Genomic DNA, 26,592 nt, shown 5'->3' with positions numbered 1-26,592 from the left:
AGTGTGTCTCGGTGCCGATGTTTTTCGGTGCCGGCATCTTGTTTTTGCCTCTCGGAGCCGCTATCTCGGCTCCGAGGTTGCTCCATGGCGGTCCCTCGACCGGAGTCGGGTGTCTTCGCTATGGGCGTGCCCTTTTTCGGCGCCTTCGACGGGTCGCCGGTTTTATGGGTCGAGCCATGGCCTGTTGGCAGTGGCGTCCCCTGGGCTTTTGTCTTCTCGATGGTTTTAATTTTCGACGTCTTACTCACTGTTTGTTGCTGTTGTTCGACGTCTGAGTCTCCGGATTCTGATTCCGGAACCGAGAATGTTTCCTCTTCGTCGTCGAAACGTTGTTTTGTTGGCGTGGACGCCATTTGTAGACGCCTGGCTCTTCGGTCCCGGAGTGTTTTTCTGGACCGGAAGGCTCGACAGGCCTCACAGGTATCCTCCTTGTGCTCGGGGGACAAGCACAAGTTACAGACCAAGTGCTGATCTGTATAAGGATACTTACTGTGACATTTTGGGAAGAAACGAAACGGGGTCCGTTCCATCGGCTTCGATGTCGCACGCGGTCGGGCCGACCAGGCCCCGATGGGGGAATCGAAGCTACCCCAAAGTCTTCCGATGATCGGTGTCGATGTACCTAACTATCCCGATACCGAACGGAACAATACCGACGCTTTCTTCCGAGATTCTGACTAACTTTCCGAACCGAAACACGGAGCGAAAAGGAATACGTCCGAACCCGACAGCGGAAAAAAACAATCTAAAATGGAGTCGACGCCCATGCGCAATGGAGCCGAAGAGGGAGGAGTCCTTCGGTCCCGTGACCAAAAAAGACTTCTTCGAAGAAAAACAACTTGTAATACTCCGAGCCCAACACCAGGCAGCGGACTGTGCGAAACATGTGTATCTGCAGCAACATATGCCATCGAACATATTATACCTCCAGAGCCAGTCATCAGAACACTCCTGGACCTGTGGAAGTTACAGAAGAAGGACTACAGTGCTTTTTGCACAACGGTCTTGCTGTCTGAGAAGAGCAGACCTGCATGCCTTAATTCCAGCATTATCAGATTAACGCCAAGGGTCAGTTGGCTGACCTCCTGCAAGAGCTACAGGGACACAACAAGCTCCCTACAAGTGCCCAGATGGTCTGCTGCAATTGGGACCTGCCTGGACATGCCCAAGTCATGCTAGGCTTTGTTGGAGTGAGTCCCAGAGGCCCATGAGGACCCCTGGCGGCCACCAGAATGTACTCCTACCCAAGAAAAGGTGAAAATCCTGACGTTGGGGGTCCTTGTGTGACTGTAAATGGGTCAGTTCACATCAAGACTCTGCCGCCCAGTACAACAGACTACACAAAGCTCCCGTAGACCTGCTTTTCTCGTCAACAGCGATAGCAGTGTTGACTGGCAACCAACAACCCACTTTCTCACAGTTCCTATTAAACTAAGCATTCAAGCCTAGACACCGTAGTTAGTGGACAATGAATTCACCATTCATTTATTTGCAAGAGATCTTGCCAAAGGATCAGCTAGGTGGCATTCCCTTTGTTGGAGCAAAGTACTGCATGGTTGAGATTCCACTCAGCGTGTGTGCAGGGATCTCCTCAACCTGTTTACTCCGCAAATTACTACTTTGAAACTATGAGACAAGAAAAGGAAGGAAGTAAGAGATCATTCACTTCCAGGTGTTGATTGCCAGCTGGTGAAGTGGGGTATGTTACCTGATGCGATATGTGACTGTTTCACACTTGAATGGTGAAGCCTTAATCTCTTATAAGAAGATGTTTGGATCTGCAGTGGTTCTATTACCAATTTAGCACTTTCGATTACCAATTTAGCATGGTTCTATTGCCAACAGTTAAGAGAAACTATTCCTGTACACACATCAGTTAGACTCAGCTATCAAAAGCATTCCTTACCTTGTATACAACACTTGTGGATTGATAATAACACTACAGTTTCCAACACTGAATCCAACTTGCTGCAAAAGGTATTATGGTTCTTCTAGGCACTCACAGAATCGTTATTTGACATGTTTGACCCTTCACAATGTGAAAACAAGTTCTGGTGGTCATCAAAGTGACAAATGTGGACAGACAATATCTAGTTGTGCAGAGTAAAATGTGTGTATTTAAGTACAGTGGAATTAGACTCTTACATATGTTTTCAGAAAACTTACATCAACATGAATTATGGTACAAATTCAGAATTTCATAAAGATTTTCACAGTCACACAGCTCACAGTTTTTATAAGTCATAAATGTTATACCTGTTCGAAAAACCGCCTTTGTGCTTCAAGTTCCAGCTCTCTGACTTCTATATCTTGAACCACAACTGCCGTTTCCTGTTCCCGCATATGCATCTAGGAGATATACATTCACAGTACAAACAGTGTAGTAGCAATCAGGATTAAATAAAAAAGTAGAACGAACGACACATAGTGCAGAATACATTCTGAAATTTCTATTTTGACAATATAAAATTAAAACATTACTGGGGATGCAAATTTTCATGAGCACATGCACAGAACAGATTACACATCTTTGTACCAAATGAAATAGTGGATGTAATTTGAAGTTTGTGATTAGGCCCATGGTTGTGCTGCTGTGCATGGTAAGTTAGGTGACTTTTCTACATTATCTTTTAACCTTAAACTAAGCTTAGACTCCTTATTTTACTATGGTTCACTGGCTTCAATGCTAACATTTGAAGGTTGATCCTCCGTTCTCTTAACATCCCTGCTTGTGGAATTTCCTAAAAAAACAAAAACTTTCCTGTAAAAAAAAATAGAAAAAACATTTCTGAAAAAATTAAATAGAGCTAGTCTGTAATTTTGCCGTTTTTTTAACAGCTTTGTAAAATGGATGCTATGGGTACCCTGTAGCAGATTACATGTCATTCTATAGAACTGCTAGAATAGAAAAAAAATGCTTGTCAGACAATTAAGTCATCATTTGTCACTATGCTGACACAGATGAGGCACATTTGGCTCATGGTACTCTCCAGGTCAATGCTGTAAAAATATTTAATTGGAGAACTCAATGGCCCCTTTGATCTGAATACTAGTTACCTGGCAGGTCACCTGTAATAGAAGACCGCAGGTCAAGGAAGAAAGATAAGAGGATAAAACATCAAGACTTTTTGCAGACAAGTAGGTTTCACTTTCATGCTCATTTTACTACTAAGTAAAATAGTATGAGTGACATCCTTAGCCATAGCCTGAATGTCATTTTAACATTCCCAGCTAAAGTTGCCATCAGAAGGCAGTTAAGTTTTAGATATTCAATGTCACAGTTATATAAAGGCTCGCATCGTGAAGCCACCAACTGTGCTAGTACTTTGACAAAGGGCCACAGAACAGAAATTTAAGATACTACAAAAAGGTGTGTTCACCAAGCCCGTTAGGGGGATCATAAACAATAACAAATCCTGAGGAAGGCAGACAAAGCAGACATACCATTTTGGATTAGACAGCTGCAAATATTTGTTTGCTAGCTGCAATGGCAGCAAAAATACCACGAATAACAGGATCAATGGTTAGTGTACTGCGTGTTCTAGAGTATCAACCGCCTCCTGCCATAAAAAAATGTAGCAAGGATGCAGGATATAACAAGCACTCGAATATGGCCAACGGGATAGGGCCCAGGACTCAGGAGGACAGCGTTCTAGTGGCAGAAACAGACATCACCGGAATAAAGACTCAAAAGGCTGACATAAGAGAGAGCGACGATGGACATCAAGAGGAAGCAGGTGTGGGAGCCGAGAGTAGGCTAGAACTTCTGGAGAGAACAGAGGAGAGCAGAAAGAGCTGGGTGTGGTAGAAGGAGCCAGAAGGCCAGCGAACAATGTGGAGCAAGACGAGAGACAGAGAGAGCTGAAATCTGGAACCACAACAAAGCAGGATCTGAAAGTGAATGGACCTGGTGGCGGTGAGATGAAAGGACCTGCGGTCCCAGGCACCATGGCCCAGGAGGAGGGTTATAGTTTCAGGCAAGTACCGCAACCTAGTTTCACTGACTGACTGGGTTGGTGGCAGGAAATTAAGAAATACCACTAACAATGGCACAAATGGAGCCAGGTTTGAGCACATGGGGAAAAGAGGTAGCGGGTAAAATGCAAGTGGTGAACCATTTGTTGCGCCACAAGGCAGAGTACTCAGTATTAGAGCCCACTGAACAGTAGACAAGCACTGGTGAGATGTGACGGTGGCACATGGTGTCAATGGATGAGGAAAGGCAGACGGCCAACCCTAATATAGTATAATTGTGTCTTTTCCTTTTGAGGGATGCATTTCCCAAATGGCACCGGAGAAATACCTGAAACCAGTGAAACTGAATGGAAAGGAACCATGGGCTACTGTTTAAACTTGAATGGGAATAAAAATCTTTCATGCTACATCTAGTGATTATGGTCACTGCCTTGGCAAGCTACAGTGGTGTCAGAATGGAGATATTTGTGTCTGCCAACATGACTCAACCCATATCTATGGAAGACATGATCAAACAACTCGCTGAGGACCAAAGAAGTTCACAGCTGGTAGTAGACCAGTTGGCTCAAACAGCCCAGCAAGACCGCAAAAGTTTACAAGCGTCAAAGGGAATGATCCTGATTTTTTCCACAATGGTGTGGCCACCAGAATGATGGGGACAGTACATAGTACAGCAGTTATCTGGAGATTTACACTCCGATTATCAAACAGACAATCCAGCAGACACAACCTCTTTTGCTGATATAAAGACAACCATACTGGAAAGATTAGGGTGTGATTCAGAATCTTTAAGGGTTAGATTTCGCAAAGAATGCCTTGGGGAGATAATCCCCTTTGTATTATAGGAGACAGGACTTAGGGAATCAATGGATGCAACCAACCACTGCTATCCTCCCCGAAGTAGTAAAGAAGGTTTACCTAGAGCAATTCCTCAAGCCCTTATCCTATGAACCTGGGTCTGGATCCGGCAACATCAGAATCTTTTGGTGTCTACTGCCATCAATTTAGTACGTGGTTATCACTGTCACCCCCAATTCAAGATACATTTACCAATAGGCAATACCCCAAGTGCAAAAGGTACCCCTAGATTAGGACCCCGAATCCCAATTAGGATAAAACCTATTTAAGACTATTCATGCAGGGATTGTGCAAGGCCAACAATGTTTTCATTGTGCTAAAAAGGGCCATATCGCTCACAACTGTCCCCAGAAACCCCAAGCAACTGAACCTATGTGGGAGGGATATACAAGAGGAAGGGTTTTAAGTATGAAAAGCAGCAGAGGAGCCTATAGGGAGAGGGACACAGTGGCTGGATGTCAGAAAATCCTTGGTTTCTCCGGCTCACTCTCTCCAGGTTTTGAGGGTTCTTCAAAGTTGGCGACACCCACACAATTTGCACACTTCGTTATGGAGAGTTTCCTGGAAGCTGAGGGCTCTCAAAATGGAGGCTGCTGAGATTCAAGATTGCTGCTCTAGTGTTGCGGCTGGAGGAGCTCTTGTGGACAGCTGAGTGATGTGAAGTGCATGCACAGCCTCTAAAGCGGCACACTTCACTGAGGAGATTTTGAGAGACAGAAGCCTTTCTAGAGAAGTCGTGCATTTGTTTTCCTGAGTCAATTGTTGCAGTCATGCACATATTCTGAGAGAGAGAGAATGAATTCTTAAGAGTTCCGTTTTCAAGCCATAGAAACCTTTACCTCCTAGAACATTTGTTTTTGTCATGAGAAAATTGTAAAAAGGAGGAAGAACAGTATTTTCAAGAACATTCGTTTTCTGTCATATTAAAAATAGTGAAAAACAGTTATTCCTAGAGCATTCGTTTAGTCGTGAGAAAACAGTACAGAGTAGGAAGAATAGTAATTTCAAGAACACTCGTTTTTTCTCATATGCAGAAGGTGAAGAGCAGAAATTCCTAGAACATTCGTTTTAGTCATGAGAAAACTGTAAAGAACAGGAAAAGCAGCTATTTCAAGAACATTCGTTTTAGTCATGAGAAAAAAACTGTGAAGAGCAGGAACAGTGGTTATTTCAACATTTGTTTTCTGTCATGTGAAAATTGTGAAGAACAGGTTTTCTCCCTACAATACTCGTTTTCAATCAAATTCAGTGTGCTGAAGAAGAGGAAAAGAATATGAAAACAGAAGTTGTATAATGTTGTAGGAAGCTGGCCTGGTGTGTGGTGAGTACCCAAGGTACTTACACCTAATACCAGGTCCAGATATCCCCTTAGTGTAGTGCAGGCAGTGTCTAGAAGCCGGGCTTTCTAGAGGCAGCTGTGGATGAGCAGCCAAGGCTTATCTAGGAGACATGCAAAGCTCATGCAGTACCACTACAGTCACACAGTGCTTACACACAGGAAAGAAAACACTTGGTTGTACAAAAATAAACGTACTTTATAGGAGCTCCTGTGCTGCGATCGGGGGCCAGGAAACACTTTCAGGAAGGCCTCGTAAGAAAGGGGAGACTTTCCCCTTTCTTCAAGGCCTTCCCGAACGTGGGGAAGGCCGTTTGTGGCCGTTTTCCCCATCGGAGCCGCTTCCTGCTCCGATGGGGAAATCCACATAGTTACGTCAGCGCGACTCGCGCCGTGCTGACGTCACAAGGGGTGGGGGAGACACGGAAGAGCTTCCGTGTCTCCCAGGGAACAAATTTTTTTTTTTTTAAAATCCTCGGGTGCGACACACCGGAGGATTTATTAACCCCCTCCCTGGTGTCGGCCTTGGCCACGCCCGCATTTAAAGGGTTAAAAAGGTTAGAAAACCGTGTAAAATAGCAATACGCTATAGTGACCCTAGGGGGAAGCCCAAACCATATACTAAAAAAGTGGAATGCCAACACAGAGCCCCCACCTAGGTAAGTAAATTGTGTACCGGGGGGGGGGCTGGAAGTACTAAGAAACCGCACAGGTAAATAATACAGTCGTCTCCCCCACCCCCAAGCGACTAGGAATGCAGGAGTAAAACATTGGATTTCCCCAAAACCACCTCAAAGGATGAAAAGGAGACACCCAGAACAGCCTTCAAGAAATCAGCAGTGGAATACCGAAGATGGAGACCTGTGGAGAGAGGGGACCAAGTCCAGAAGTGTCTGTGGAGTCCAGGAGGAGTAGGAGATACTACCCACCAAGAGGTACCTTTTGGAGTTGGTCGACGAAGAAGGAAGACAGCTTAGCATTGCAGCATAGAAGTAGGAGAAGAGTTTCTTATGTGTGCAAAAGGTGTCCCACGCTGGAAGCTGGATTGCAGATGGGTGTCGGTGAAGGATTTCCACCAACAAGCCTTGGCAATGGCAAACTCGCGGTTGGAGGGAAAGGGGTGCTGCCGGGGACCAGCAAGGTCCAGAAGGACTCTACCCGGGAGGGGGAGTCACAGGGGGCCCTCAGCGTCGCAGAAGGCCCACAGGAGCAGAGGCAGCACCCACAGGTGTCCCACAGGACAGGGACACAGAAGTCGCTGAAGCAGCCCACACTGCACCACAGAAGTTGCTCCCACGTCGCCGGAGGACCCCTCAGAGGCCCAGGAGTTGCAGAAGGGAGAGCAGGGGGCTGTAGCTACACGTTGGCTGAAGTTCCCCTTGGAAGTGAAGCAAACAAACCTTGGCAGCTGCAAAGGACACTGTGAACAGGAGTACTGCCTTGCGTGGAGTAGAAAGGACTTACCACCACCAAAGTGGGACAGCTGGTAGAGAGGACCCAGGGCGACTCACCCCACTCAGGATGAGTGGAGATCCACGCAGCCAGGTACCTGTAGTTACAGGGGAGTGATACCTTCACCCCAAGGGAGATTCCTCCTTCTTGTGCATGCTGAAGAGTTGCAGTCTTCTGAGGATGCACAGCCGGGGAAATTTTGCAAAGTTGGCAGGAATTCTGGATACAATGTTGCAGAAGAGTCTTCCTCGTGGATCTGGAGCTTGTAGGTTCCTGGAGGGTCCAGTCTCTGTTCCGGAGGCCAGAAGTCGAAGCAGAGGTTGCAGCGGAGTCCTGCTGGAATCTTGCAAGCCGAATCTGAGGACCCATCCCAGATGGAGACCCTATATAGCCCAAAGAGGTGGGCTGGTCACCTAACCAGGTAACTACCTATCAGAGGGTGCCTCGGACATCACCTGCCTGGGATGGCCACTCAGATGCTCCCAGAGTTCCCTGATAACCTTGGAATCAAGATGGCAGACCCCAGGGACCCTCTGGAGGAGCTCTGGGCACCACCCCTGGGGTGGTGATGGACAGAGGAGTAGTCACTCCCCTTTCCATTGTCCAGTTTTGCACCAGAGCAGGGACTGGGGGTCCCTGAACCGATGTGGACTGGTTTATGCACAGAGGGCATCAAATGAACCTTTCAAATCAAAACCAGTGGCTTGGGGAGGCTACCTCTCCCAAGCCAGTCACACCTATTTCCAAAGGGAGAGGGTGTTACCTCCCTCTCCCAAAGGAAATCCTTTGTCCTGCCTTCCTCGGCTTGATCAGATTAAGCAGCAGGAGGGCAGAAACCTGCCTGAGTGGTGGCAGCAGCTGGGCTGCCGGAAAACCCTGTAAGACTGGTGGTAGCAAAGCTGGGGGCCCTCTAAGGAGCCCCGAGAGTGCATGGAATCATATTTCCAATACTTGCAACAGTATTGGGATAGGAGTCTGACATGTTTAATACCAAACATGCCCAGATTCGGAGTTACCATTATGTAGCTGGACATAGGTAGTGACTTATGTCCGGTACATATATAAAATGGCATCCCCGCACTCACCAAGTCCAGAAAAATTGGACTGCAGTTCATGGGGGCACTTCTACTAGTGCAGGGGTGCCCTCACACAAAGGTACCTGCACCCTGCACTCTGGGCTGAGAGGGCCTACCATAGGGGTGACTTACAGTGACTTGGTGCAGTGACCTGTAGTGAAACCGGATGAGTGCACTCGGTTCATGCAGACTGCAGTGGCAGGCCTGCGGAACCCTTTGCATGGGCTCCCTATGGGTGGCAGAATAACTGCTGCAGCCCATAGGGATCCCCTGGAACCTCAATGCCCTGGGTACCTAGGTACCATATACTAGGGACTTACATGGGGGCACCAGTATGCCAATTGTGGGGATAAAAATTTACCAGCAACCAACTTTAGAGGAGAGAGAACAGTCATTGGGGTCCTGGTTAGGAGGATCCCAGTGAACACAGTTAAACACACTGAAAAACAGGCCAAAAGTGGGGGTAACCAAGCTAGAAAGAAGCTACTTTCCTACAAATCTCATACCTAATTTAATGGTAATTTACCATTCATTGCAAATACAGAAGAGAAGCTAACGCCTCTCTACACTTTGGTAGGTCACACTAAAAGTTACCTTTTATAAAGAAAACATTAATCCTAGTTAAAAGGAATAGAGAAGGTAGGACCTAGTGAGAGAGAGATTTAATGTTTTGCTTTATCTTACCGCTCGAGTAACATTCTGTCATGAGCGGTATCTATGTAAATCTTCACAGAATGACGCCTTAAACCCAATGCCTCTCCAAAGTTCTCAATCACCAATCATATTCTTATCTGGAGACTAAAAAAACTCTTAGAGGGGAAAGGGGTTGAGGATGAAACAAGAGACTGGCTTGTCCTCTACTCTGCGCTTGTCTACCTTAGCCTGTTCTTATTGAGGACTCAGTAGTTATGTTACTCAAGCCCAGTAGAGAGAGGCATTAGCTTCTCTTCTATGTTTGCAATTAATGGTAAAATTACAATGACATTTTACTTGTGGAGTTTTTTGGTATGAGATTACACAACTTCTGTTTTCATTTTCTTTTCCTCTTCTTCAGCACACTAGATTTGATTGAAAATGAGTATTGTAGGAGAAAACCTATTGAAGGGTTGCCTCTCCAGTATTTTCTGATACTGTGTTCCAAAAATAAAGTACATTTATTTTTGTACAGCCAAGTGTTTTCTTTCCTGTGTGTAAGTACTGTGTGACTGTAGTGGTATTACATGAGTTTTGCATGTCTCCTAGATAAGCCTTGGCTGCTCATCCACAGCTACCTCTAGAGAGCCTGGCTTCTAGACACTGCCTACACTACACTAAGAGGAGATATCTGGACCTGGTATAAGGTGTAACTGCTCTTCCTGCTCTTCACTGTTTTTTTCTCATGACTAAAACGAATGTTCTTGAAAAAGACTGCTCTTCCTGTTCTTTACAGTTTTCTCATGACTAAAACAAATGTTCTTGAAATAACTGCTATTCCTGTTCTTTACAGTTTTCTCATGACTAAAACAAATGTTCTAGGAATTACTGCTCTTCACTTCTGCATATGCCAGAAAACGTGTGTTCTCGAAATGACTGTTCTTCCTACTCTATACTATTATCTTAGGACTAAACAAATGCTCTAGGAATAACTGTTCTTCAGTATTTTTAATAAGACAAAAAACAAATGTTCTTGAAAATACTGTTCTTCCACCTCTTTAGTATTTTCTCATGACTAAATCGAGTGTTCTAGGAAGTAAAGGTTTCTATGGCTTGAAAACGGAACGCTTAATTCATTATCTTTCTCTCAGACTACTTGAATGACTGCAACAATTGACTCAGGAAAAACAAATGCACGACTTCTCCAGAAAGGCTTCTGTCTCTCAAAATCTCCTCAGTGAAGTGCGCCGCTTCAGAGGCTGCGCGCGCACTTCACATCACACAGCTGTCCACAAGAGCTCCCCCAGCCGCGACACTAGAGCAGCAATCTTGACTCTCAACGGCCACAATTTTTTTAGGGCCCTCAGCTTCCAGGAAACTCTCTATAACGAAGTGTGCAGATTGTGTGGGTGTCGCCAACCTTGAAGAACCCCCAAAACCTGAAGAGGGGGAGCCGGAGAAACCAAGGATTTCCTGACACTGGAAAAACTGGGCAAGCGTTGATGGATACTGGCTGCAACTGCACTATGATTAATCAACCAATGCTCCATCCCACCGTAATGCGGGATGGAGAAAGAATCTCAATTGCACGTGTCCATGGCGATAACAGAACATATCCTGTAGAATATGTTGGAGATTGACAAGGAACAAACCTTGATAAAAGTAGGAGTAATCCTTGCATTGGCTGAACAATTGATAGTGGGTAGAGATCATCCTAAATACAGTATTTGCTTCCCAGGCTAGAATCAATGGAACAACAGACTGAGCGGGTACTGAAAGCCCTTTTTCCAGAATATGAGTTAGAAGTAATCCCCCCATAATGAAACGCAAAACAGGAGGGTAGAGAAAGCAACAGAAACATGGATTTTCAACCAAATATAACAATGAAACAATTCCTGTACTTTCCTCAAAAGAAGTGACCTAGGAAAACCACTGTAGCTTCAGGGCTGCACAGAGGGTAGAACCTACCCTGAAACAGGCATGAAGCCAACCCCACGAAGTAGACCAAGACAAGGTAGGACCATATTTTTTGGTAAAGAAAGGTTTGATATACAGAGTAGTCAAAAGTGAGGATGAACTAATATACTAATTACTGGTGCCAGAGGTTTTCTGTGAACACTTAGCTCATGGGTAAGAGGGAGTGGGGCACTATATGAAAGATAAAACTGAGAAGTACCTCCTGGAAAAGTTCTATTGGTAAGGAGTGTAAAGAGACTTAGCCAAAATCTGTGTCTCCTGCGAGCGCTCCAGCTCCACAATCAATCTGGAGTACTGCGGGCCCCACTGTACTTCCTCCCCATTATTGACATCCCCTTTAAGGGAGTGGGCATGGATCTAGTGGGCCCTCTAACCACTTTAGCTTAAGGGTATCAATACCTCCTTGTTCTAGTTGATTACGCCACTCACTATCCGGAGGTGACTATCTTACCCAGCGCTGTCCACCCCCACGGTGGCTCAAGCTATGAACACTTTTTTCTCTTGAGTGGTGTTCCCACATGATTTATTAATGGATCCAGGTACCCCCATTTAATGTCCCAAGTAATTGGCCAAATCTGAAAAAGTTTAGGAGTACAGCAAATTCGAACATCTGTGTACCATCCTCAAACTAACGAATTGGAAGAGTGCTATAAACAGACTATTAAAACCATGTTAAAGAAAATCATCACTGAGTTGGGGAACGATTAGGACTGCAAAATTCCACTGTTCTCTTTGCTATCTGTTGCCATGTTCAAGGGTCCATAGGGTTTTTGCCTTTTAAACTAGTGTTTGGATGACAGCCCTGCAGACCTCTGGGGACAGCTGTAGAAAACTGGGAGAAGGATGATGAAGGAAAAACCCTTCTGGACTGTGCAGAAAAACTCAAACAAACAGTAACATCATTATGGGAACACACACATGTAAATTTGGAAAAAGTTTAGGTCCATCAAAAACTGGCAGGGACCATTCAAGACATTTCAAAAGGTGACTGCTGTCACATACCGTGTAGCTGTCCCTCACCAACCCCAAGAAGGCCTGACTTAGACTTGGTTAATGTTTCACATGTGCAACAACCTCCAAAACCAGCTCGGAACATCAACCTGGACCTTGGGTTTAGACCAGGACAGGCCATCACTCATCACTACTTTGCACTGAATGACATTACATGCACATTGGTCTGCAAGTCAGTTTGTTGATTTTAAACCAGACTCTGACATACTGGATTAAGGACTCCTCTGAGCCAAGTTCCAAAGTATGAATATAGCAAGGGAATTACTCAAACATTTAATCGTACTTCACACAAGCATATCAGCACAAGTTACAGTAGGACCTTGAAGGCTTCAGCACCTGCATAGAAGATGTCAAAGGAACAGGAGTGGAATGATGCGACTCCAGCACACCAGTAGGTGGCGTCGATCAGCTCTGCGCGCCATCGTCTGTGCCAGAAGTGACGTGAGCATCACCTATATAGGTGTCACCGTGGAGGGCTGTCAATTACTTTCCACAACTTTACATGCCAGGAGCACGGAGCCATGAAGTGCGCCGACATTGGGGTATCCAAACTAGAGCCCTGAAAGGGATCAGCCCTAACCCTAAAAATCTGCCACCAGAGCAGGGAGGATGGGTGGGTCAGCAGGGAATCATCAGCTAGATATTTTCTCTACCAAACAAGGAATTACCCAAGGTAAGTAACTTGTTCATCTGAGAAAGACTTTTAGCCGCAGATTCCTTTGAATAGATACAACATAGTAATACCATCCCTGGTGGAGGACTACGGACAAATACAGCACCATACAGGTGAAGTGACCATCCACGCCGACCTGACTGTCCAGTCACTTATAATTGCTAAAGTATGCAGCGAAGCCCATGTTGCTGTCTGGCAGATGTTCAGGACTGTTAACACAGTGGTTGCAGCTTTATCTCTTGTGGGAATTAGCCCGTAAGACCTCAGGAGGCTGCTTCCTGGCCAGTGCGAAGCAGATTTTGATGCAGAGAACAATCCATTGAGAAATGGTATTTCTGCACCGCCCGACCTTCCTTCGCTTCAACATCCCACACTAAGAGTTGGTTGTTGTAGGAAGCTGGGTTCCGGTTGCAGTAAACCCCCACACACACTTTTTGCCTGTTTTTTAGATGCAACTTCGATGGAAGTGCACTGGGTTCCTACTAACCAGGGCCCGGGTGCCAGTGTCCCTTTCTTTAAAACAAAACACCGGGTCACCTCATCCCCAAGTGACCAGGCCCTTTAGCCCCTTGTAGGTCCTTAATAAATGGTACCCCTGGTACCTAGGGCATGGGTACTGAAGAGGACCCTCAGAGTTACAGCACAACTTGTGCCACTTTGAGGGACACAGCGCCAACCTTATTTAGACTGCCACTGTAGGCTGCATGACAAGGTGCTCCTAAAGATGAAAACAAAACATGGCCTGCAGCCTGTGTGCCATGTTCCCTAACACTGCAATTAATATATGTAAGTCACCCCTCTAGCAGTTCTTATAGCCCTAAGGCATGGTGCATTATATTACATGTGAGGGCATATCTGCACTAGCAGATATGCCCCTGCTATGTCTTTGTCGATTCTCAGACATAGTAAATGACCAGGGATGCCATTTTAAGCACATGTGCTGGCCACTGGCCACTACGGGCCAGACATAGTAAGTGACCAGGGATGCCATTTTAAGCACATGTGCTGGCCACTGGCCACTACGGGCCAGCTACATGATGGCTTCACTGAAGACAGGGATGTTTGGTATTAAACATTTCTTATTGATGAACCCACACTGATGCCAGTATTGGATTTACCAATACATGCACCCCGAGGTGCTCCCTGAAAACCTACCAACTACTAGTGTGTTAAATGACTGGTACTGACCAGTTCAGCCACTACAGATGCGTTTCTGGCCTCCTAAGGTGAGAGCCAGCGCTCTCGAGACAAAAGCCTCCACTGGGTGGAGGTATTGACACCTCATCCACGCTGGATGGACGTTCCATGGCAAGAAGCTTCAAAGGCCTAGCCGCCTTTGTAATGTGACCCAGGTCTCTCCAAAAGGAGTCCTGAACCCACATTTGGCGGCGGAACAGGCAAGAAAATTAGGAAGAATCAAAGGTGTGCTCACTTCATGCCTGTCCCACCCCTAAGGTGGACGAGCTGAAGTGGACACCACTTTTTAAATTCCTCTATCTATGTTTCGAAGGAGTTAGGCCACTAGGGTCAGGGTTATGCCCACTTCTCAACGGAAGTGGTCATAGAAATGGTGTAGTCACCCTAAAGGTGGTCAACCCACTGGCTGCTACCTGGCACTCCCTGTAACCCAGAACCTGACGACCTACGAAAAAAAGAACAAAGAAGAGACACACCGCAGAAGAGAAGAAGCAGCAGCTGACCTGGTACAAACCTTACAGGCTGGTCTGCACTCCTCGATGGACTCTGCAGCAAATGGATGCCTCGTCCTGCAGCTGAACGTCCAAAAACCTGGGAGGACTATCCTCCTTCGAAAAAGACTCAAGTATCCAGTGAGCAACGAACCTGCTCCCAAACCAACTTCATAAAAAGGACTATGTAGTCTCCAGAACCGCAAAGACCAGACACCTGAAGACACAGCCGCACCCGCAGTCACTGACCCAAGTGAGAGTGGACCTCCGGTGCCAGCAAAGTCCACCAGCTGTCCAGAGTCCAAGTCCAAAGAGGTATCACCCCTCCAGGATTCCTTGAAGTCGCTTGCAGCCTATGCACACAGGCCCCCTTCTCCTGTAGCCTCTGTGGTGAGAGAAACCTGATACCTAGATCAACCACTGTACCCCTTGCCGCTGCCCTGAGTTGAAATGGACCTCTGTTGTCAACGACATCCCTTAGCTCTCCTGAGCTTGAGTCCACTGTGGTTTCACCCCTCCTGAACTCCCCGATGATGCCTGCAGCCTCAGACCACAGGACCCTCAACTGTGAGTGCTCCTGGACAAGGAAACCTGATGTCAAAGGACAACCCAGCATCCACCGCCCCTGGGCCCTGGTGAAGAGGACCAAGGGTGCACCTACCCCGAGCAGCCAATATTTGTGACCTACCTGTTGGTTGTTCCCGACTGGCCCCCCAACCGGACCCTGCAGCCTAAATCCATGGAGACCAATTCCGATTAAAAAATACATAGGGCACCCGACGCATACTGTACCTCTGCACACGACCCAGTGCTGCCCGGAGTGACCTGTTGGTGTAGTCCTGACCCTTGCCCAGTACTCACCTTAAGACTACAAGACTGGTCCTGCAAGTAGTCAATAAGGACTTGTTTGCTGAATGTGTTTACCTTCCATAAGTTAACATTGAAGAACTCTGAAATTGCACTGTCGATTTTTGCAGTTAAAGTATTTATGCTTAAAAACATACTTACCTTGTAATGAAGTTCTTGGGTTCCAAATACATAGAAACAGAAGTGTTATTTTTCTAAATTTATCTCAGATTTATTCTTTGAGTGTGTCTCTCTCTAACTTATTGCCTTTGTGGTACAACAAATGCTTAGCACTACCCTCTGATTAGCCTAAGTGCTCGCCCACACTACAACAAAATAGAGCTTTAGTCCTATCTACTTTTGCCTCTGCACCAATTGGGGATCCACTGGACTCTCTGCATGGTGTACTTCCTTTTAGTGCACCATACAGGAAGCCAGCTTCCTACAGTCATCCACCCGGAACTCTTGTGTGCAGTCAAGGTAGAATGAAAAAGCATTTTTTAAATATTTTTTTAAGGGTCCAGACAGTAGAGTCGCTCCTCTTCTTTTGTGGGATGTGGAGGAGCATAGAAAGTGGGCAAGGTGACTGTTTGGCCCACATGGAATGGTGTTACCACTCTCACTAGGAAAGAAGCCCTAGAGCGAAGCACCAGCTTGACTGGGAAAAAAAAATAGAAGCTTAGATAATAAAGCCTGCAAGCTCACTCACCCTCCAGGGAGTTGTTATTGCCATGAGAAAGGCTGTTTTGATGGCGAACAGCCAGAGTGGACAATTATAGAGAGGCTTGAAAGGAGCACACATCAAGAATGTGAGAACCAAATCAGGATACAACTGAGACATAATAAAAGAAGACGGGGCAAACATATGTAAAAGACCCTTGAGAAACCTATTTACAATTGGGGACCAAAATAAAGAACATTGGTCAGGTAGCTGCAAAAAGGCAGACAGAGCAGAAAGGTAACCCTTCATGGTGCTCAGAGCAGACCCCTGCTGGGCAATGGTAAGAATGAAAAGAAGAGCATCAGAACGGGAAACAGAAAGAGGGTCATAGGTCTACTAGGTATGATATAATACAAATTTCTTTCATCGGCAGCCGTATACCATCTAGGTATGGGGGATAGCTAGCTGCCAGGATAACATTGCAGACTTCGAGAGGAAGGTTGACAGCTTTCAACTGTCGCGGCTCAATCACCACCCAAGATGGCAGAGAGTTGATAGTTTCAAGTGGGGGAACCTTACCAGTCGCTGTAACAGAAGTTCCACCCAAAGGGGAAGCCTGTTAGGAGAATCAATGCTCATGTTGAGAAGCTTGGAAAACCAGGCTGTCCGCCGTGCCCTGTTCAGAGCCAAAGGAATGACTTGGGGCCAGTCGTTCCTGATCTTCTTGATAACTCTGGGCAGGAGTGGTAGGGGCAGAAAGGCGAACAGGAGGCCTGAGCTTCATTCGAGGAAGCATCTCCGTGCGAGAGCCACCTTGGAAACTCTAGCAAGCAAAACTGATGATATTGCGCGTTCTCGGCAGAGGAGAACAGATCTAACCAAGGCACTCTCCCCTGCTGAAAGACTGCACCACCCACCGTATGGAGACACCATTTGGGATCTGCTAGAAACTGACAGCTGAGTTCACCTTCTCTAATATTCAGAGAACCTGCCAGATGTTGAACCACCAGGGACATGCTCTGCTGTTCCAGCCATGTCCAGAGGCGCAGGGCCTCTTGACAAAGGGTCCACAATCCCACCCTGCCCTGTTTGTTGCAGTACCACATAGCAGTGGTGTTGTCCGTGAACACCTCATCCAGCCTTCTCTTGAGAGAGGGTAGAAAGTCTTTCAATGCCAGTCAAATTGCATGGAGCTCCAACATAATAATGTGGAGTCCGGAATCCGCAGGAGACGTGAATATTTTGATCTCTATCTCTCCCAGATGGTGGTCCCATCCTAGAAGTGATGCATCTGTCATTAGTGTATGATCTGGTTGGAGAAAGGAGAGGGGACTGCCTCTGACCCAATCGTGGTTCGTTAACAATCACTGCAGGCCCTTTGCAGTTCCTTCCGAGATCTGGCCCATGTCGGAGAGATTGCCTTGATGCTGTGCCCACTGGAATATCAGGTCCCACTGGAAATCCCACATATACCATCTGGCAGGTGTCACGAGCAGGATTCAGGATGCAGGAGGCCATGAGGCCCAGCAGCCTTAGAGTCATTCTGACTGAAATCCAGTGCAGAGGCTGAAACATCTGTATCATAGCCTGAATAACCTGGAATTGCTGCTCGGGAGGATAAGCCTGAAACTGCACTGTGTCCAGAACAGCTCAGATAAAGGGGAGCGTCTGAGAGGGAGTCAGGTGTGTCTTCGATACGTTGCTAGTGAACCCCAGTGAATGCAGGAGGTTCGCCATAGTCTGGAGGTGGGAGACAACAGCCTGGGGTGAGCTTACCTTCAACAGTCAGTCATCAAGATAGGGACCATCTCAGAGGTGCTGGTAAGGCCAAAGGGGAGCACGGAGAACTGAGTGTGCTTGTGGTCTACTGTAAACAGCAAGTAGCGCCAGGGGGCAGGCAGGATGGGGATGTGAAAGTAGGCATCCTGCAAGTCTAACACTACCATGCAGTCTCCTGGGTCCAGGAAGACAAGCCCTGAACCAATGTGATCATCTTGAACTCCTACTTTTTGTGGAAGAAATTGAAGATTCACAGATCTACAATAGGGCAAAGACCTTGTTCTTTTTGGGAATCAGAAAGTAGCGGGAATAGCAACCACTGCCTACTTCGGACACCAGAACCCTTTCTATGGCTCCCTGGTCCAAGAGAGCCGTGACTTTTTCGTGGATCACGGACTAATGCTCCTCCGTCAGCCAGTCGTGAGACAGAGGCATATGAAGAGGGAAGGATTGAAATCGGAGGGAGCACCCCTTCCGGAAGAACTGTAGGACCCTCCTTTCCTATGTTATGGACTCCCAGCAGTGGAGATGATGGCTGATTCTGCCACAAACTGGATGCCTATGATCTTGTAGGGCAAGATTAGGAGGGTTTAGCAGCTGCGGCTGCTAGGGGATTGGTGGTTGTGGCAGACCTCTGGCTAGCAGATCTGAGGATTGGGAATAAACCACACCTTCGCCCACTCATAAGGGTGGGAAGCTTGTGCGGGACCGTGGCTGCAATAGGGTTGGCGCAGCTCAACGCCCCTTCCATTGCCACAAAAGGAGCAATAGTCAGACTGGGGATAACACAGGGCAGCTGAGAAGCCCAAGCACTTGGCCGTAGCTCATGAGTCCTGAAAGCGCTCCAGCGCCAAGTCTGCCTTGTCTCCAGAGAGACGGTTGCAATCAAAAGGCATGTCCATGAGGAAAGCCTCAACATCCCCTGAAAAGCCAGATGTTCTCAGTCAGGCGTGGCATCGGAGCGCCATCGTCAGGGAAACCGATCTGCCCAGTGAGTCGGTAGTGTATAAACTGTAGCGAATCGTGAACTCTGCTGTGTCTCTCACGTCCTTGACCGCTTGGGAGAAAATGGGCCGAGCCTCCTCCCGGAACCCAGGGCAGCACTTGCGCAACAGTGTCCCACAAGCTGTGGAAACAGCTGCCCAATAAGCATGCAGTGTTCAAACACCGCAATGCAAGACTGATGAAAGAAAACATCTTCTTTCGGAAGCTATCCAGCCTCTTGGATTCCCTGTCTGGGGGTGTGGCTGGGAGTGCACCATGGGAGATAGAGGCCTGTACTACCAAGCTCTCCGGGGTAGGGTGTTGGGTGAGGAAGTTTGTGTCCCCAGGGGTGAGGCAATGGCGGCAGGTAACTGTCCTATTCACAGGAGCCCCTTGTTCTGGGTTTGAACCAGGTTCCCAGTAGGACATCTGTTAGTGCTTCATTGAAAGGGTGCAGGGTTTGGAAGCGGATGCCCTGGCTGTAGCACTTCTGTCAACATGCTAGTTTTGACTGCCAACGAGGACAACTCGAGATCCAGGACCTCAGGTGCCCTCTTCATTATCATAGCATATGTTGCTCCCTCCTCCATAGCCACGGTAGGGGGAGAAAGAATGCCAGCACCTGGAGACGTATCCAATCCGCTGGCATCATCCAGTTCCTCACACCAGTCCATACTTTCCTGGCCCTCTAACTGATATTCTAAATCCCATTCTTCCCTGGGGCCTAGACCTACGGAATAAGGCTCAAGCGCTGACCTAGGACACATAGGTCCTGCTGGTGCCAGAACTGGCGCCAGTCGACTCTGTTCCAGCTCTCTGTCAGATCATGGCATCCAAATAGGGCTGGCAGAGCCAGGTGCATCAGCGTCAGGGAAGGTCATGGAGGCACAAATGGTGCCCGTCCAGATCCATGATCACTATCACGGAGGCCCATTGAGCCAGGGTCAGTGCTGCTAGTGAAAAATCCTGATAGGGCCCCCTCTGCCCTGCGAGCCCGAAGGCACTCCTGGGGGTTCGGTCTGCTCAAAAACATGGCACATGGGCTCCTAAAATTATTTTGAGAGGGTGTTGCCCAAGCTCCCGGAAAAGCGGGGAGGAGCGGAGTCGGCCCTGGCAACGACTCTGAAGAACCGTGCCTCAAAAGCTGATGTTCCAATAACTGACTTCTTGTGTCTTTTGCCCTAGTGTACCACTGACTTTAAGTGGGACAAATTGGACTTGGGGCGAGTGCGACCTTCCTTGCGACTGGAACCAAGATTGACGCAGTGTCGCCTGCCGGGCGGCTAGCAGCTTCAGGGACCGCTCCCTCAACGTCTTCGGTGCCAGGGCCTGGCAGTTGGAGCACCACTTGGAGTTGTGGTCACACTCAAGACACCACAAACACACAAGGTGTGGGTCGTAACTGACATGGCACTGCGGCAGATGCCACATAGTTTAAAAACTGTCTTTCTTGAAGATATCCTTGACACACCAGGAGGAAAAATCCTTAAAAATATATATATATATATATCGACAAAATGTTGAAGACATCCTGTCGAAAAACAACAGAGGGGTAGCTCTTCTCCGGATCAGTGCTAACTGGCACGGAAATAAAAACTGACATCAGCATGCCGAGGTGGCGCCTACATAGGTGATGTGGACATCACTACTGGCATGGAGCGGATCGATGCCACCACCTGCGTGCAGGGGTACTGCTCACAAACAATCTTCTGGATCTAGTCTGACGCCTGGGAAATTCATAGATAAGGAATCTGCGCCTAGAAGTCTCTATTACATAATGCTACACATAGCATTCAGGAAACTTGATGGGTCAGACCTTGGAGACGGGAAATCCGGATGCTCCTATCTAGAAGGCAGAGGTGGAATCGGAGGGAGAACTGGATCCAAAACTGATTACGGATCACAGCGCCCAGGTGGAGTCAAGGCTCTTGGCTCACGGGTGAAGCCAGAAAAACCCCAGGAGAAAGGGTCGGAGACACCTCACCTCTATCTTTATGAATCTTCAGATTTGGGGAGACCAGCCTCGTAGAGTCATCCCTTGAAGAACAAGGCCAAAACCATGATGCTGCTTCTTCTTGTGCTTCCTCTTTGATGATTATCAACAGTGGGGAGACGGTTATTCCGATCGAAGATGAGACTTTCAACGTCCTCTTTTCTCCTTACTTGCCTCGACCATGAAGAGCTTTGCCTCTCTCTCCTTTAAAGCCTTGGGATTTAACTTTTGGCATGAAGAACAGACGTTGAAGTAGTGGTCCGAGCTCAGACACCAGAGACAGTTGACGTGAGGATCAGTGATCGACACCTTACCTTCACATTTCCTGCAGGGATTTAACCCTGACTTCCTCGGAGGAGATATTTTGGCCCTGCAACAATGTTGAGATTTCCTGGAAAAAATGTTGCAAAACTCCTAACATTATGAAGAGACTAGAAAAAAAATGTATGAGTCCAAGGCGCAGAAAAAAGGGAACTGACGTCAGCACACCAACGAGGGCTTCTTATGGCTCTGATTAAGTCACTGGGTCACAAGTGGAGCCGTGGCATTATGACATTCTCGTCAACACAGGAGAGCTGAAAAGAAAAGTTTTGTGGAATGCTGTTGCATTGGGATATGTAAAAGCTGAGGAATCCACAGGTAGATGTATCTATCAGTAAATGCTTTACTGTACAGTGATAATTTGGTCATTTTTGACCGCATGCCCATAGGGTTGTAAATACAGTGGGATGCCTTGGAAAATTATTTTAAAAAAGATGAAATATTAATACAACCTAAGCAAGGTAATGCAACCAAGGAAAGTGCAAACTAATTTCTTGTGGAATATCTCCAATTTTAAAGTACAGGATACAATCCTACAAGTAAGTGGAGGTGATATTTGCTGGCACTTTAATGGAAATGCTAAACAACCTTGGTGCACGCAGCCCAGTCTGGCTTAAACAGATTCAAATAAAAATATGAGATTTTCTCAGATCTATAATTTCTTAAGGTGTATGTCACAAAGGTTGCACCTATTGTCCCCTATGGTCATTCTGCATTGTTTTTCAGACCATCTTCATATCTCAAAACATCTGGAGCCCACCCATTTCATAAGGTGTTAAGTATTCCAAGCATGGTCAGAGTGAAAGCACTGCATGTAGAATTCACAGTGTTATCTAGCTACATCAGTAGACGTGGCCTAAATTACATTTACCTCAGCTTTATCAAACACACTGTCCCAGTCTCTGGCAAAAGATTGTTTTCATGATCTATGTAAAAGAAACTTTTTATTTGCACATAAGACAAGAGTTAGCTTGCCCAAACAGTGCTCTAACCATTGGGTACTAATTAAAGTTAAAAATATGTAAATGGGAAACAAATCATAGCCCCTACAGGGTCACTTAGGTTGAAAGCAAAGGAATATTCTTTTAACGTTGACTTAATACATATTAACAACAAATAGACTCTTCAACACTTGCACAAAGTGAAGCTTAATTTTGGAAGGTCACCATGTCCATCCCCAGCCTCAACCTGCGGCATGAACGTTTGACATTTAGATTGGGGATCAACAAAAACAAACACATTGAAGTATGGGTAAACCTTCTAGCAAAGTGTCATTGTTCTTTAGAGGGACCTGATAACCTTGTGCATATCATATTGCTATCCCGTTTAAAAAAAATTAAGGGCACAGTATTTGAAACCTCTATTTATTGAAAATAAACCACACACACAATGGCTGCTGCATTTAGCAGGATTTCTTTGATCATTTTGTGAATATGTGTTGTTTTTTATTTTTGATTGTCTCTTTATTATTCTTGTGATATATGATAAAAAGTACAATACTAATAAATGCAAATACTTTTAAATACATGTTAAATTCTGATGTGGACTACCAATGAAGATCTCATAATGGAGAAGGAAAGGGTATTTACTTGTAATCCTTGTTCTCGTTCTTGGGAATCTGTAGACAATAGGTCCACCCTCCTGCCATGGTAGTGACAGTGTGATTTATATCAGAGTTTATTCACGATGATAGAGTTTAGTAAATCAGCAGACCATTGTAGAACAGAGGAGCTGCAGCTTGCCTTAAAGGTATAGTACGCACACTCACCTTGGCAACGCTAGTGCCCATCTGACCAAATTCACGTTCACTTCCATTATATTTTCTTTTTTTTTTAAATGATTATTATTTCATGCATTCACATTCTCACTGCATTGCAGAGAGATTTTTTTATGGCAATACGTTGTTATTTTTTTTTATTTTTTATAAAAATATATGTGCTTAATGTAGGCTAGTAGACAGATTTGCGCAAACAATCCAAGGGGAGCAAAACGCAATGGCTTCTACCATAAAAAGACATAATTGTTGCCATAAAGCTATCTGGGATGTTAGTGTCATCCGTCCTTGAATTCTATTCGGAGCTATTTCAATGCTTTTCATTATCATGTGTTTAGTATTGGGAGGTACAGGATCGCATGCAAATAAGTCACAAAGCAGGTTCTTTTTTTTTTCTGACTTAGTATTTACTTCATCTGGAACGTACTAAGGTCAACTACGGGCCCTTAGTTGTGTAAAGTGCTTCTTGTTCTGAACAGATCATCTTAAGATAATATAATATACAAACCTTTCTTTCAATTTCGTCGTCCAGCCTCCTGAGCTCCATTTTGCGTTGATCCTGCTGGTACTTCAGAAATCGCCGTCTTGCAGCGTCCAGCAGCTGCAGCTCCTTGACTCTCAGTTCCCTTTTCATTGCAGCCAGTCTTCAGGCAAAAACATATAAAGCCAGCTTCATAAATACATACTCATAACCGAAGCAGCATAAGCAAATATGAAAAAGCACCCTCTTACAGCATCCATTTTAGGACATCCTCATTCCTCACTCCTCATCCCTATTTCTCATCTCGGCCTCTCATCCATCATCCCTACTTCTCATCCATCATCCCTAATTCTCATTCATCATCCCTAATTCTCATCCACACATCATCCCTACTTCTCATCCACACATCATCCCTACTTCTCATCCACACATCATCCCTACTTCTCATCCACACATCATCCCTACTTCTCATCCATCAAATATCATCCCTACTTCTCATCCATCAAATATCATCCCTACTTCTCATCCATCAAATATCATCCCTACTTCTCATCCATCATATATCATCCCTACTTCTCATTCATCATATATCATCCCTACTTCTCATTCATCATATATCATCCCTACTTCTCATCCATCAACCCTACCTCTCATCCATAATATATCATCCCTACTTCTCTTCCATACATCATCCCTACTTTTCATCCATACTTCTCATCCATCATCCCTACTTCTTATCCATCATCCCTGCTTCTCTTCATCATCCTTAGTCCACATCCCTCTTCCCTGCTTCTCTTTCCTACTTCTCATCCATCTTCCATCATTCCTACTCCTCATGCCCCAGCCACCATCCCTATTCCTCATTCCTCATCCCTCAGTCATATCAACACATTTTCAGTTTTGTGAAGCACACCTTCACTCTGATTGGCTGGGAACAGCCTATCAGAGTAATGAGAGTGAGCTGCACTCTTTTTAACTGAAAAACAGCCTTCTCATTGCACATGGTGGGTGAAGAGGGAGGAGATGAAATTCAACTGTGTGTTTGTTTCCAGTGAATTCAAGGCTGCACCATATTTCATTTTATTTAACTAAGTGTTTTTCTGTTTACACAGGCCTCTGCAGAAAGCTCTGCTGGTTTGGGAAATACAAGGAGCCCCAGCCTGGGCCATAAATCAGCTCTTGGAGAAAGGGTTGTAGAGGTCATCTACAGTTCAACCGAAAACCTTTCTGGTTTCAGTTTCATTTGTAGAAAGACGTTTAAAATAAACTCTGGTGACAGTGCAATCCAATTCATCCAAACCTTTTCTGGTTTCATTTTTATCTGTAACAAATAAAATGTTTAAATCTGAGGCTGCATTTATCTCTAAGAGCTGTTTTATCTTCTTATCTGAAACCAGAACCATTTTCAATGAACTGTATAACCCTTTCTCCAAGAGCTGATTTTTGGCCTCTCCTTTGTCCTCAACCAACACATGCAATGAGAAGGCTGTTTTTGAGTGAAATAGAATGTAGGCCTCTCTCATAACTCTGGTTGGCCTGAAAATGTGTTGGTATGACTGAGGAGTAGGGATGATGGATGAGGAGTAGGGATGATAGCTAAGGCACGAGAAGTAGGAATGATGGAAGATGGATGAGAAGTAGGGATGAGAAGTAGAGATGAGAAGCAGGGATGATGGATGAGAAGTAAGGATGATGTATGATGGATGAGAAGTAAGGATGATGTATGATGGATGAGAAGTGGGGATGATGGAAGAGAAGTAGGGATGATGTATGATGGATGAGAAGCAGGGATGATAATTAAGAAGCAGGGATGAGACACGGATGAGAAGTAGGGATGATGGATGAGAAGCAGGGATGATGGAAGAGAAGGAGGGATGATGGATGAGAAGTAGAGATGATGGATGAGAAGCAGGGATGAGACGCAGGGATGAGAAGGAGGGATGATGGATGAGAAGTAGAGATGATGTATGATGGATGAGAAGCAGAGATGAGAAGCAGGGATGAGACTCAGGGATGAGAAGTAGGGATGATGGTTGAGACGCAGGGATGATGGATGATAAGTAGGGATGATATATGATGGATGATAAGTAGGGATGATGGATGAGGAGTAGGGATGATAATTAGGGATGATGGATGAGAAGTAGGGATGATAGAAGAGAAGCGGGGAGGATGGATGAGAAGCAGGGATGATGTTGAAGGGATGAGAAGTTGGGGTGAAGAGTGAGGAATGAGGATGTCCTAAAATGGATGCTGTACCCTCTCTCTTTGTTGTGGATAGTTTTCATTAACAGTATTACACATTTAAAAAGCTCCACAAATCTGAAACTAAAACCTATTTAAGGACACTGTACGTTGTGAAAAGTCAAGACACACTGCTAATTTGCAATACGATTGGTAACCTGGTGGATTTTAAAATAATTATGACGTATTGAAAATAGACTATAAGACATTTTTACTACTGGTGCGTAAGTAACAGAAGTAAATAACTAGTAAATGTAAAATAATTGTTTCCATCCGCGCCGGGCGGCTCCATGCCTAGAATAAGACTTCCGATGCAGTGTGTGTGCACCACTGTATTAGTTGTGTGAAGTAAAACTACAAGGGTGAACCACAAGGAAACGCCCTGACCCCTCCACTGGCTCCTTCCATGTGATTAATGGTTGCATCGTAATTTGGGCTAATCTCAGGGTGACACAGGGCCACAAGGAACAGTTTAGCTACCTTTGTCAACATTCTCTCTTGTGGATACTCTAATCTACCTCCGAATTTCTCATTTTAAGAATACCCACAGGTCCCTGATAATTCTTTCAGCGATGATCCTGCATGCTAATAGGTAGCACTATCTAGTTCCACAATTACGCCATACCGACCAGGAAATGGAGGAGCATTCACCAGAGAAGCACCACCCCTGCATGTTGCCATCAGTTTTTTAATTTTATACTTTGAGTTCTCAGACGCGGAGTGCTATGAAAAAGTGCAGAAGGCAGTATGCCATAATCTAACTTGGAACCTTATTATGATCTGGAGGAGTCCACTCCACAGATCGATCAATCAATCAATCAGTGCTTGTAAAG

General features: G+C 45.8%; 1 protein-coding gene across 1 annotated transcript in view; it reads right to left on the bottom strand.

Annotated features, from left to right (window-relative positions):
- The window catches only part of TBC1D31 (TBC1 domain family member 31), a 578,066-nt gene that overhangs the window by 131,109 nt on the left and 420,365 nt on the right, over positions 1 to 26,592 (bottom strand). Inside the window, exons 16-17 of the mRNA XM_069220688.1 lie at positions 23,546 to 23,681; positions 2,257 to 2,349 (exon numbers count right to left, since the gene is read on the bottom strand). Of these exons, the coding sequence (XP_069076789.1) occupies positions 2,257 to 2,349; positions 23,546 to 23,681 (229 nt within the window). The remainder of the gene's footprint in view (positions 1 to 2,256; positions 2,350 to 23,545; positions 23,682 to 26,592) is intronic.

Source organism: Pleurodeles waltl, chromosome 2_2, assembly GCF_031143425.1.
Source record: "Pleurodeles waltl isolate 20211129_DDA chromosome 2_2, aPleWal1.hap1.20221129, whole genome shotgun sequence".
NCBI classification, from domain to species: Eukaryota; Metazoa; Chordata; class Amphibia; order Caudata; family Salamandridae; genus Pleurodeles; species Pleurodeles waltl.
This window is presented reverse-complemented; position numbering and strand designations above follow the sequence as displayed.